This window comes from Diabrotica undecimpunctata, chromosome 5, assembly GCF_040954645.1.
Source record: "Diabrotica undecimpunctata isolate CICGRU chromosome 5, icDiaUnde3, whole genome shotgun sequence".
Lineage (NCBI taxonomy): Eukaryota > Metazoa > Arthropoda > Insecta > Coleoptera > Chrysomelidae > Diabrotica > Diabrotica undecimpunctata.
Genome location: NC_092807.1, coordinates 98,121,605 through 98,136,549, shown reverse-complemented (window position 1 = coordinate 98,136,549; position 14,945 = coordinate 98,121,605). Strand labels below are relative to the sequence as shown.

Below are 14,945 nucleotides of genomic sequence, written 5' to 3'. Positions count from 1 at the left end.
CTGCAAAATCTACACCGAAACCATCTTTTCCAAAAAAAGAACAGGCGATAGTTCTTCACGCAGAAGAAAACCTTAAACTTCTAGACTACGTTAAAGCCATTGGTGACATCATCGGACCAAAAAATATTTCCTTTGCATCCAGAATATCTAACAATAGGATCTGCATATATCTAGTGAACTCAAACCTCGTTGATCAACTTCTGAAATCCCATCCAACCGTTCAAATCGGACGCCTTACTTTAAGTATTCGTAAACTTTTCTCCCCAACAAAAAGAATATTAATTTCGAACATCTCTCCTTACATTCCCCATGAACTGGCCGAAAATGCAGTGAAAAGTCTTGGTTTCCAAATAGCCTCCCCCGTGTCCTTTCTCAAAGCGGGCATTCCAGGTGATGAATACTCCCACATACTTAGCTTCCGCCGTCAAGTATATATTTTTCCTTCCTCTGATAATTTTGAGCTTCACACCTCCTTGTTAATTCCTTTTGAAGGCAATGATAATAGAATTTTTCTGTCTACGGACAAAATGGAATGTTTCTTATGCAAACAATCGGGACATGTTGCTTCTAATTGTCCCAATACTTCATCTGACAACTTATCATCTGAAAATCCTACTGTTTCCCATGTCCTCCCAAATCCCCCCACCGAATCAACGTCACAGCAACAGAATACACAATTTCCATCTCATTCTGAATCATCTCCCTTCCAAACAAATCTATTTTATTTGTCTTCTTTCCCAGAGAATTGCGAAAATGATACAATATCTGAAAAGTCAGATAAACTATGTTTAAGTTCTCATCTTTCACAGAAAAGGCCACGCTCATCTGTATCATCTATAAGCGATAAGACCCTTCAATCTGGGGAAAACCCTGCAACAGAACAAACTATGTTTCCTCCCAAACAAACAGTTCCTAGTTCCTCTAGCACCTCCAACACAAAAAAGAAACGAAAACGTAGTTCTTCTCTCGACCCCAGTCTATCCACTGACTCCAAGCAAGCAATACACGAAGCCTATAAACAAAACCCAGAAGCTTTTGCAGTTCCTCCTGATAATATAATTGCCTTTATCGAGAACGCTTACGGCAGCTGTGACCCTGTCTCAGAAGCATTTAAATTCACAACAGATATTAAATCACTCATTTTAACTTTGCAATCAATAAACCCTAATTTTAAAGATAGGTCTACAAAAATCAGAATTACACGCTTAATTAAAAAAATTAAAACTAAAATACATTCTGCAACAGATGATTCTGAAAGTATAAACAGTCTTGATAATTCCCAGGATGCTTGTGATAAAGAATACCTGTCTGATAGTTCACAAACCTCGCAAACATCCAAACACTCTACATATTAATTTCAACCTTCACACTGATACAATGGAATTGTGACGGATTTTATCCCCGTCGTCCACGCCTTGAACAGCTCATATCTGAGTCTTCTCCTGACTTTCTATGCCTACAAGAAACAAACTTCACTGATAAATATTCCGGACAACTTAAAAATTATACAGGTTACCACTATATTCGAACTACCCAACTTCGTGCCAGTGGCGGAGCATCAATTTTTGTTTCCACTGATATTTTCCATAAAGAATTTCCGCTAAACGCAAACCTCGAAGCTATAGCCGTTACAGCTTGGTGTCCCTACAAAATTACAATTTGTTGCATATACATCCCTCCAAACTACTGTTTAATAAGTTCCGATCTTGAAGATTTAACTTCTCAGCTTCCTACACCTTTTATCTTAGTAGGTGACTTTAATGCACATAATACTATGTGGGGATCCGAAAACACATTTGGAAGAGGTAAAACAATCGAAAATTTCCTAAATAACGTAAATATAAACTTACTAAATTCAGGAAGTAGTACATACTTTCACATCCAATCAGGTAGTTTCTCTTCCATAGATTTATCTTTCTGTAATCCCGGAATATTTTCTTTACTTTCATGGTACACATTAAACAGTCTCTATGATAGTAATCATTTTCCTAGTCTTATCTCTGACCAGTCAAAAATGCCCTCAAGAATTATAACAAAATGGAAAATCACTCAAGCAAACTGGGATCTTTTCAGAACCACTGTTAAGGGAAAAACCAATGAATTACTTTTTAACAATAATATAGATACAGATGTAAAACTATTAAATAATTGTTTAACTGAATCTGCTGAGGAATGTATTGGTAAATGCGCGATTGATCCTTCCAAGAAACCTGTTCCGTGGTGGAATGAGTCGTGCAAAATAGCTGTCAAACAATGCAAAAAAGCATTAAATAAATTCCGGAAGACCCGTACCACCACGGATTTAATAAATTTTAAAAAACTTAGGGCCAATTCTAGGCGTATTTTAAAAGAAAGTAAGAAATCCTCATGGAATCAATACGTTAGTTCAATCACAAAAGATACTTCTCCGGCGCAAATGTGGTCAAAGATAAGACGTATGAAAGGTCATAATACATCCAGCAAAATAGCCGCCATCTCCCTGCAGGATCATACAGTTACCGATGATCAACATATTGCAGATATTTTTGCCTCTCACTTTTCAGATAAGTCAAATATTCCGAATCTTTCCAATAACTCAGATACCAACATTTCCAGCCCCAAAATATTTTCTAACACCAGCTCTATGAATCTTCCTTTTAATCTCCTAGAATTAAACGAAGCCATATCTTCATTGAAAAACTCAGCAGCCGGTCCTGACGATATCCCATCAATATTCTTAAAAAATCTCCATCCAGACACACATCTCAAACTGTTAGAGTTGTATAATAAGATCTGGTCTCAAAACCAGTTCCCAACGTTATGGCGACAAGCGACTACAATTCCTATTAAAAAGAATGACTCATCTCCAAATCTTCTAAAATCATATAGACCAATTTCTCTCACTTGTTCACTATGTAAACTGTTAGAAAATATGGTCAATAAACGCTTACTATGGTATCTAGAAAGAAATAATATCCTTGACCCATTCCAAACAGGTTTCAGATCAAATCGAAGTACAATGGATAACCTGGTCACACTACATACTGACATTGTTAATGCATTTTCGAATAGAAGCGAAGTCATAGCAGTAACTTTAGATATCCAAAGTGCCTTCGACACTGTACAAAGACCTCTAATTCTAAGAAAATTAACGGAATATAATTTAACTGGTAACATTTATTTATTTTTAAAAAATTTTTTAACAAGTCGATATTTTAGAGTATTAACAAATGGAAAAATATCAAAACCACACGCTTTGGACAACGGTTTGCCTTAGGGCTCAGTCTTAAGCACTACCTTATTTTTACTTAGCATGAATGATTTTTCCTCATATATAGAACCACCAGTCAGGTACTCGATATATGCTGATGATATTATATTATACTGCCGAGGCAGAGTCACAGCTACCACCAGCACTTTGCTACAAAACACAATAAACAAAATAGGCACCTGGTCCACGCGTGCTGGATTTGTGTTTTCAGCTCCTAAATCCAAAGTAATTCACTTTACCAAAAAGCATAAACCTAATCCACCCTCTATAACTCTAAACGGACTTCGTTTACAAACAGTTAATTATTTGACACTTCTTGGTATCACCTTTGATAAAAAGCTTATCTGGAGACAGCATATTCAGAAACTTAAAGGAAACTGTACCCAAAGAATCAAACGCAAATCATTTATTAGAAAACGCAATATCAAGCAGTTCAAATAAAACATTAAAAGAAATATCGAGGAAGTACACATCTGTTAAATAATAAACAACTCTAAAATGGTTTATATTAACTCGAGCCGACCTAAGAAGGAATTGAAAATACTTTTTGGGTAATTTAACTTGTAAGATAGGAACTGAGAAACATTAAAAATATTCTTCGATTTTTCAAACATATATATGGGGATTTCAATTTATCGCATATACGAGGGGATTCCAATAAATTTACAAATGCTACAGTTTTAAAGATGGAAAGAACATATAAATACGGATAGGTTGCTCAAAGAAACAATTATTATAGATCTAGATAACAACAGTGATATTGAAACTGACTTTTTGACTGACTGAATTTTTTTAATGTAAGTATTTTTTGAATTGTATTTATACACGGTAAACCTTGTTTGTATACGTAAGTTATGTAAATATTTTTAAATTCAGTTTATAACCGTATAAAACCAGCTTTTAGACACACCTCAATTTTGAAAATAATTTTCTAAAATATTTTTGTCTCTGTTCTTTCTGTACTCTATTTAGAAATGATAAAGTTTTGTGAATATCTGAATGTAGTGTATGTAAATATTTTTGCAACTATTATAACTTTAGTAGGCAATGATAAAGACCGGCTTTTAAGCACACCTAACAATCGAATAAGTAATGCAAATCGGAAATAAAAGTACGATCCTATCCAGAGGCGATCACCCGCTGGCTTGCGGTAGACACTTACCGATAATAAATAATATTAACTCTCTTAGATCTCTTGTAGGACTATAATACACTTACTATTTTATCAAGAAATACTTTTCACTAAAATTTAAACAATGGAATTTGTAATTTTCTTTTATTTTTGTACTAATAATTAATTATCTAAATATTGAATATGTTGCCTGTGTAATTCAAATAGGTAAAAAAAATAAGAATAAGACTTTAATTTTTCAAAATTTAAAATATTTTTAAAAAAATTAATCTAGCCTCATTACTATTGTAAGTGATAATGACAATATAAAAATGGATGTAATAAGCTATTTTTATTTTTATTTTTTAATTTATGTTTTTAATTTTTGAAGTAAAATAAAATAAAATTAACAAATCCAATTTAATTTAATTAAAGTAACAGTTTCAATAGGGGGAGGGTGGTGAAGAAAAGGGCGGATGATGATCACATAATTAGAAAATGTAATAAAATAAAATGAATTTTGGTTTTGTAAAATATGTATTAAATAAGTAATGTATGAAGTTAGGTTTAATCCCGTGTTTATGTTAACACTCAATTGACAGGGATGAATTCAAGTTCTAATTGGGCGTTTAATTTGTTTGATTTATATTTTTTAACATAATTTTCAAACCGATGATCACCGATGATTCTCAAATATTTAATAATATTCCTTGTAATAGCATTTAAGTAATTATTATTTAATTTTAATTTTACTAAATCATTTTTCACTTAATTTTTATTTAATCAATTTAAAATCATATTTAATAATCACAAACATATAATATTGGCATAACTGCTGTATATTCTGTACCAGACAGCACCCTAATACGGGTTATTATATTTTCAGCATTTAGTTTATTATGTAGGTACCGTTGACCTGAAGATACATAGCAAGTTATAGTATGCAAAACCGGTCGTTGGTGGTAGGATAAATTAATTGTGAGTAAATCATATTCGTATTTATTTTTACCTAATTAATTATCAGTTAATTTATTAAAGTTAATGTTAAAGTGTTTTAGCTTGTCTTTGACGATGCTTGTAATATTGGCATAATTACTATTACCTTTCTCAGCGCAGTGGATCGTTTAAGTCAAAGCTTTCATCCGTAATAAAAAATAGTCCTCACGAAATGTACTATATAAACTTAAGTGTATATGTTCACAAAGCCGTATCATGAATAACTAGAGTGCACAGGAGTCTGTACTAAATTATGAAAATTAAACAAACGGCTAAACAAAGAGCTACTAAAAGGAGATTTCCTGAAACATATATTACGGAAAACATCTCTAAGCAAGTTTATTTGCTTCGCATCCATATTAGCAATGCTGAACGTAAATGTAATGGGTAGCTTAATGGATCTTGTTAAGTCGAAACTGACAAGCTGGAATTGCTTGACCACCCAACTAATTTGATCCAATGTTTTCCAAAAAAAAACTTTGATTTGATAGTTTAAACATTGTTTTCAAAATAATTACTTATGTTCTTTTCTACATCTGTATTTTATATCAAAAAGGAAGAAAATATTGGAAAAAAATGAATATCAAAAATTTATTTAATAGTTGTAACTTAAAAATTATCCTTTGTTTTTAAATTTTATGGAAAACATGTGAATAAAATATATTAGAATTCTATTTAGTAATTTTTTTCTTTTGAAAAATTATCGATATCTTTTAATTTAAGTTTTAAGTAAAGTATGTAAATTAATTAGATTAATTTTACTTGAAAAATATAAAAAAAGCTCTGTTTTATATTTAAAACCTGAAAAAAATTTAAATTTGGGCACAAATATATAAGAAATATATTTTTTTACCTACCAGGACATATTTTAATTTTTATTCAAAATAACTTTTACACACGTACAAATAACAGTTTTTTTTTTTTAAGAGATGTCTATTCCCGACGGAAGTTGAAAACGCACTGGATAGGCGCCATCGCTGTCAGATTTTAGAAACGCTGGAAACTGGAATCTGGATGAGCGTTTCTCTCCAGGCGCCAGTCGAACCTGGATGCAGGGTGGTTGCGCCCACATACAATTTACCTTTTATGGTAAATTGGACAGTAACGTATATAAAATTTATCTATATATCTTCTAAATAGCTAATAAATAATAGGGTTTTGATGACGTATATATAAAATCAAAAATGGATTTCCTCTTGTTTTACACATTAGGAAAGACAATTTCATAAAATGAAGCAAAAATAACTAAAACAAGATTTGTAAAATCTTTTATGGGACACAAGTAATTAAAATAAACAATAAATTGCTGTAATAAGGTAGTCACTTTCAAATTTGAAACAACTGAAAATTCGGTTGATATAATTTAATTAAATTACATTCTAAAACGTATTTAATTAATAGTAGAAATAGTAGAACATCCTAACTGCAAAGAAATATTTAGTGAGATTGTGAGTCAACAACGTAAGTTGCTGGTGCTGGACATCGAAGTAAAAAGCTTAACCAAATCAAGATTTTGGAGAAGACCCCAAAAAATCAAGTAGTTGGTTTTATAATATGAGAAACAAGGTCTATTGAGGGTAAAATAGTAGAAAGAATATGCTGAAACATAAAGGGAACTCCAATTACAATTTAAAAAAATATAACCAGTATTAATAAATATACTGTTATTAAAATCCTTAAATAAAATAAATAAATAAAAAACCTGGTGGTGGTCAAAAAAAATTCAAGAAAAATAAAGCAGAAAGAGCTATACAAATAGTAGCAGAAAAATAGGTTGGACACGGGTCTGCCAAACTATATGATCGTCAAAAAAATAACGAACGTAGCAGTAACAAAAGCTAAAACAAGAACTTATACAAATGTATACGATCAACTTGATTAAAAGTTTTCAGGATGTTTTATTATTGGTGACGCGAGAGTAAAGGAATATGTTTTTCTGATAAAAAAGTTTATTGGTTAAACATTACAAAAATTTTAAAATTCAATATACATTAAAAGTAATTTTCCCCTACTTTTGCAGCGCATTATATTTAGAAATTACAATGAATAAAACAAAATTCCTTACACACAACAACTTATAAACATTTAAAACTCGAATGGCATTCGTTTTTCAATGGTGGGAAACATTACAAAGAAATTTAGACAATGCTTTATATCATTTTATTTTACTTTATTAATGGTAAGAATTTTGTAGTAGGGGTAGTTTAAGTAGGAACAAACCTGTCTGAGTAAGATGACTATCTTTTGCACACTGTCGAGTTTTCTTCCTGCAGGATCCAAACACCATTGTAGTTATCTCGAATTCATACAGACTTACAATGGCCGGACAAGAATATCTTTCATTTTTTGAGTACCAAACGGACATTTTTCCCGTAACGCTTCCCGAAAAACTGTGGCCATTTGCGTACATGTTTCTGCTTTATTGCAATTACCTAGAAAGGAAAAGGTTCGCGTCGTGAATTTCGAATATTATCAATCCAGTCTTGTGGTGTTTCCATCTTTTTTTGACATTGGTGACACCCATGTTCTTAGCGTATTTGAGGTAGAAATGCTTACAAACAGGATAGGTTATTTTTTTGGAGTTTAACCTTTTTACAACATAGTGAATGAAACGGACCATCGTATAATTTTTGTTCTGGCCCCCCGCTTCGTCACAAAAAATGTAAGGATCTTTCATCTCAACTGGTAGTCGGTTCATTATGTAAATAAATAAAAAGGGCATACTTCATTTGCTCCTTTTTTCGAAACTTATTTCGCATATATGTAGGAAATGCTGAAATGGTATACATCGTTAGTGGCAATGTTTGAAAGATTTACATTTTTCTGATAGTACATGGCAATGCATTCGAAAGGAGGAGGACCTTCCTTAGCTCTTAATTGTTCTTTTCGTTTTCGGTCGTAAAAAGTCTGGGCTTTTTTCAGCTTGTATAGATCGGACAGACGTACTTCCTATCGTTTCAGCCCACTATTTTTTATATATCTACATCCCAAATGGTTTTAATCTTCTTCACATATTTTTTTGCAAGGTACTCGATTCAACACCATCAAAAAGGACAAAGAAGAAACAACATCGCAGTATTCTTACTTTTATACCACGAGAGAGGTGAAGACCCTTGAAGGAGACTCCCAATCTGGTTGAAGGTGGATCTAGCTTTTCGGATGCGCGCACTTATCTCCTAGTTGTTTGTCCATTAAATATTTATTATGATGCCGAAGTAGTTGAAGTGCGTTATTTTTCTACTGGGTTTGGATTACGTTGCGTTGACCTACTGTTATATTTTTCTTGCTAATTAATATAAACTTTGTCGCCTTTGCGTGTATAATAAGTCCGTGTTGTTGCGTGTTGTTGACAGTAATACAGTGTCACCAGCATATCTGATGTTGTTTAGCCAATGCACGTTTAGAAGAATGCCTTTTTCAGTTTCGTGCAAAGTTTCGCTAAATATTCTTTTAGAATAGAGATTGAAGATTATAGGAGCCAAATATAGCCTTATTTCACTCTACCCATGATATTTACGTATTTGGTGTGTTCACCTTCAATTTTAAGATTTGCAGTCTGATTTTTTAGAAAGATTTCTAATTATTTTCAGATCTTGGTTCTTAATTTCTGCTTTTTCTAGTATTTGCTTTGTCTTGGCATGCTCTACTTGTTTAAAAGCTTTCTCTTAAGCACCTATACATTGCAATTGATATCTCTGCGTCTCTGAACTAAGACTTGTGCTGAAAACAAGGCCTCTCTCTCTTACCAACAGCATTTAGAACTTGGATTATCTTTGGAAATAATTTTAGTATTCTTCGCATTTCTTGACTGCTGGTTTTATGGAAGTGCTATAAAATCAGACCTCAGCCATTCTGTCAGTCTTTCTCCAGGTTTGCATATATTTTTAAGTATCTTTGTTATTATTAGTATTGATTCGTTGTCCATTAGTTTGAGGTATACCTGCTTGAATATTGTCGGAGCCTGCTGTTTTACCTTCCTTTAGCTGTGTTATTTCAGAATAAACTTCCTGCTGTAATATTCTTGATCCATCAGTAACCTTCTCGTCTAGCTCAAAGGTGTTATATCTTTGGTCTTCAAATAGTTTCTTTAGGTATTTATTGCGCGTTCATATTTTATGCTGTTTGTCCAGGATGATGTTTTCGTCAGTATCAGTAAGATTTCCTTCCTGTTTCTGTCTTAGTCCACCTGTGTTTTTTAACTTTTTTATGTACATTGGGGCTATCGTACTTTAACCGCGAAATCCCAATTCCTTCGCATCTTTCCATTGGTTCTTTTTCTTTCGCTTCTCTAATGTTCCTTCTTGTTGTTATATTTTTCGTTTTATATCTCTCTGTTCAGCAAAATTATATGACACAGAAAATACAGAAAAATTAACCACGCGGACAGTTTCTTAGGTTTTGCTGAATAGACTCCTCACAGCAAGCTACGATATAATCCATGCATAACCAACATTTGCAAAATGTGCACAAATATCCGGTTTTTCTTTTCTTACAGTATTTGCAATGCCCTCTTTTACCTGTGGTGGGTTATGTCGGTTTTGTGTCGGCATTCCAAAGTATTTAATAACAGTTTGTCGAGTGTTAGAATGTAATCCTGACGTTGTAGCCCTTGATTTCAAATAACTTTTTACTAGGTCTCATCCTAATTTTTTTTTAAATTGTCGTCGTTGTTTATTATATTTCATATTGGGATTATTATGTTTGGTAATTACAAAAGCGTTTGTACTGGCGATATTTAGGACCTCATAAAAAACTACAAGTGGCCAAGATGATAAAATTTTATCTACTTCTTCTTCTTCACATGCCATACACCAAAGTGCGTAGGCGACTATCTCATTACTAGAATTCTGTTCTTGGCGGCGTGACACAGCTCGCCTGTATTGTGTATTCCTGTCCATTCTTTAATATTTCTTAACCAGGATAATTGTTTGCGGCCGGCTCCTCTTCTACCTTCGATCTTCCCTTGTAGGATTAACTGAGGTATTTCATATTTTGCTCCTCTCAATATGTGCCCAAGGTAACCAATCTTGCGTTTTTTAATTAATTTAAAGAGTTCCCTTTCCACGCCGGCTCTCTTAAGGACGTCATCGTTTCGAACTCTATCCACCCAAGGTATGCGCATCATTCTTCTTAATGACCACATTTCAAATGCTTCAAGTTTGTTGATAGATGTTTTTTTCAAAGTCCACGTTTCCATGCCATAAAGCAAGATGGACCATATGTAGCACTTGACCATTCTGTAGCGTATTTCGAAATGTAGGTTTTGATTACATAGAAGCGGTCTGAATTTTACAAAAGCTTGTCTTGCCATTTGTATTCGGGTTTTTATCTCTTGTTGTGGATCCGATTGGTCATTGATTGTGGTGCCAAGGTATTTAAAAGTTTTCACGCGTTTTATGCGATCGTCACCTATGCATATTATCGGGTTTTCTGGAGGGTTTCTGCTAATGACCATATATTTCGTTTTCAAAATGTTGATTTTGAGGCCATATTTTTTACCTATGCTATTCACCCTATCGAGTAATAACTGCTGATCTTCCAATTTATCAGTTATAATCACTGTGTCATCCGCATAGCGTAGGTTACTAATTGGTATGCCGTTCACCTTAATGCCTAATTCCGTGTCTTCTAATGCTTCCGCAAATATATTTTCAACATATAAATTAAAAAGCATCGGAGAGAGTATGCAGCCTTGGCGGACACCTTTCCGGATTTCAAATTCATCCGTATATTGGTCTTGATCAATCCTCACCTTTGCCATTTGGTTCCAGTATAGATTCTGAATAATTCTGATCTCCTTCTGGTTAATGTTGGCCCTATGTAGTAGTTCCATCATGATATCATGTTTAACATTGTCAAATGCCTTCTCGTAGTCGATGAAGGTGAGGTAGACATCTTTTCGTTGATCTAAACAGTTTTGTATTAAAGTGTTCAAACATAAAATTGCCTCTCTTGTTCCTAGTCCTCCCTTAAAACCGAATTGTGTTGACCCGCTACGTTCTTCTAGTATCTTATATATTCTTGAGTGTAATATCCTAAGAAAGAGTTTTAGCAAGTGACTCATTAAACTGATTAAGCGGTGTTCATTGCATTTTGTGGCATTAGCTGTTTTTGGAATCATCACAAAGGATGACTGCAGCCATTCTCGCGGAATGTAACCAGTATCATAAATTCTATTGAACAGCTTTACCAAGATTTCGATATTCTCCTCGTCTAGTAGTTTTATTGCTTCTATATTAATTTTATCTGGACCTGTTGCTTTATGCATCTTTGTGGTTCTAACTGCATACTCTATTTCACTTCGCATTATTGATGGCCCTGATAAGTTTTCGGAAGGAAGTTTGCGCGTTGGTTGTGTTGGTCTTTCGTCATTAAAAAGTCTTTCTACGTATTCTTTCCACGCCATTGCTATCTCCTCTTCTGACTCTATGTATTCGTTTCTGTCGTTCCGTATTCTTGTTCTGTGGTGGCTTTTGTGTATATTCGATATTTCTTTGATCTTCTTATGTAGTCCAAAACTATCTCCTTTTTCCTGCAATTGTTCTATTTCGTTGCACCTTTCCACCATCCAACGTTCTTTTGCTTTCTTAATTTTCTGGCGAATTTCTTTGTGTATCTGTTTGTATTTGTCTTGATTACGTTGTTGTTTATGTTGCCTTCGCTTTTCCATTAGATCCATAATTTCGTCCGTCATCCATTCGTTATGCTTTCTCTTCCTGATCTGTGTTTTAACTTCCCTGTTTACTGCCAGAATCGTTCCTTTAATATCATTGACCATCTCTTTGATATCATCATTTTGTTCTATTATTCGCATTCTTTCATTAATTTGATTTGCATAACTCTTCTTCAGATTTTCGTCTCTCATCAGTTCTCTTGTATTTATAGGCGTGCTGGTGTTTGTATTTGTTCTCTTAATTTTTGCTAGTTTTAACCTCACATCTGCTATTAGCGGATTATGATCGGATGCAATATCAGCACCTGGATATGCTGCGATTCTTTTGATAGCGTTACGAAATCTTCTGTTTATTAAAACGTAGTCAATTTGGTTTCTAATTATTCGATTTGGACGGTCTCCTGGTGATTTCCAAGTATATAACTTACGAGGTGGGAGCTGAAACCATGTGTTCATGACGACAAAACCGTTCTCCTGGCAGAATTCACACAGCAGGTCGCCTCTTTCATTTCTAACTCCAAGGCCGTACTCTCCAATTATGTCTTCATATCTTCCTTTACCCACCTTGGCGTTAAAGTCGCCCATTATTATGTTTATGTCCTCTTTCTTTGTTAGTCTTATTGCTTTTTCCAGATCTTTATAGAACTTAGTTATTTCTTCTTCTGACTTATCTGCTGTTGGTGCATATGCTTGTGTCACATTTATGTTTACTGGTTTATCTACATCTACATCTACATTTTATCTACAATATCTACTAAACATTTGGTATCACTATAGAATAAAATCATCTCTGGACTCTTGCTAGTTTCGGCTACTGTATCACTGTGATGAAAGGATGAAACTAGTAACACATTTTTATACTTTTTGAGTACATGTGATATCACCATCATATGTGCTCCAAAACCAAAAATAGAGAAACTTACAGGGCGGTGTTTTACATTGGTCATAATTGGAGGCAATCCTTTCCTTTGGGACTGAGTCGTACTCACAACGGTTAGCCTGTGTTCTCTTGTCAGTTGCAGAACAAGGCTGCAATTAACAAACCAGCGATCCATCGTAATATTTATTTCTGTTCCATAGAGAGGTTCATACATCCTTGTAATAACTGCTGCACATGAATTATCTACTTTATATGGTCCAGAAGGTTGTTGACTAGCATATATTTCCATATTAGCGTAAAATGATTTTGCATCGATAGTGGTAAATAATTTGATACCATATTTTTTGGGTTTGTTTGGAATGTACATGCGTAAGCTACACCTTCTACGAAAAGCAAAAAAGCATCATATAACAATATTGACTGTTTGTTACAAATGTTTCAAAAATCTCTCTTATCGGAGCTAGTTTATCGATTTTGAGTCTTTCGTTTCTGGGTTGTTTATTATCAAAACGTATTACTTTTAACAAAAATCTAAAGTTTTACAACACACTATACTACAAGAACTACAAGTTCAATACTATTTTGCATTAGAAGATTCCACGATTCAATGGGACTCTTTGCGTTTTTTGCTTTTCGGATAGTTCCTGGTAAGTGAGAAACTATATTTTCTTGTCGTGTATGAATATTTGTAGGTGGAGCAAATTTGTTCCAATCTATTTCCATCTTACGCCTACGCTTACTCAATAATATAATCTCCTGCCAGATTGCTCTTCACTAATTGTTTGTTTTTAAATCGTTGGTGTTGCTTCCGGGATATCCTCTTGCTCAGATTTCGTGTCATGATCGCTAAACCCTTCTCTATCATGGTCTGCAATAGAACTATTCGAATCATTTTCTACATCCGAATTATTTCAAGTTACTCCTTCATATATAATAATTAGACGTTGAATTTTTCTTTTATAAGGATATATCACTGAAACAATTGTCCTAAGTTTCACTGTCAAAATTATTAAAAGACTTACTAACCTTAAAAACAGGATACGCAAATTGATCAATAAAACCATTAACTGCTATGTAGAGTTCTCGTGAAATCACTTTATTTATTATCAGACGTATTTCACACTAAATTAAAATAAAAACTTAGGCATATCTAAGAATTACACTGCATATTCTCGATCGGGTAAACCCAGCCCAGTGAAACAATCTGTATAATATTTATATAATTTTCTACGATTTGCTTATCATACCCGAAACTAGAGGGAAAATAAAATAAATAAATAAAGTATTTATTTTTAAGAAAATAACATTTTACGTCGTAGGCTTGGCCTGACAGACCACCGTCGTCAAACGGAGTGTTAAAAAAGAAAATAGAAAAAGAAATAATGTCTTTATTTATGTTTTTGTGTAAGCGACACAAATAAATTATGTCGTAAATATTCCTTTTCTGCTGTTGCAGTTTGAACTGAACGTTGTAATCCTGGAAAACATGCTAGCAACTAGAGAAAAGCCTTTTAACGAAGACAAAAGTCGGAAGTAAAAACGTTGCAGCTAATCTGCAACTGGGGCCTGTAACCACTAGACCCGCAAATTTCCAGCTGTAATAGCCCACATTGCTTAAATTGGGCTCACTTTACATCGCTTAAAGTCAGTTCTAATCTACATAATTGCGAGCCAGTGACGGATCTATTAAAAGAGCGCAACTAGAATGAGGGTAGTAATAAAAAAGATTTTAATAATGGGATCAGATCTTCTTTCGTTTTATTTATATATATATATATATATATATATATATATATATATATATATATATATATATATATATATATATATGTGTTAATAAGATCCCCAAATTTTAAATAAAATTAAAATCAAAAGACCATTAAAAATTTGGAAAGTTTTCTCCGATAAAAAGACAATACAGTTTGGACATGACCAGGTAGATTTAATACACAACTATTTGAAATTTGCGGTTATAATAGATTAGAAAGTAATAAGTAGACTTCGGCAAATATGCAAATAAAAATGTAGAAAATAT

At 33.3% G+C, this 14,945-nt stretch overlaps 2 protein-coding genes across 2 annotated transcripts in view; both read right to left on the bottom strand.

The window, feature by feature from the left end:
• LOC140440712 (uncharacterized) overlaps positions 1–6,299 on the bottom strand; it is a 216,012-nt gene extending 209,713 nt beyond the window's left edge. Inside the window, exon 1 of the mRNA XM_072531074.1 lies at positions 6,215–6,299. The gene's annotated coding sequence lies outside the window, so the exon portion shown is untranslated. The remainder of the gene's footprint in view (positions 1–6,214) is intronic.
• Positions 6,300–12,761: 6,462 nt separating this feature from the next.
• LOC140442384 (uncharacterized) lies at positions 12,762–13,277 on the bottom strand. The gene has a single exon (XM_072533457.1). It carries the CDS (start codon positions 13,275–13,277, stop codon positions 12,762–12,764), a length of 516 nt encoding a protein of 171 aa, XP_072389558.1.
• Positions 13,278–14,945: the final 1,668 nt, after the last annotated feature.

Coding starts and splice junctions, on each gene's coding strand:
- LOC140442384 (XM_072533457.1), bottom strand. CDS start 13,277: ATGTACATTCCAAACAAACCCAAAAAATATGGTATCAAATTATTTACC.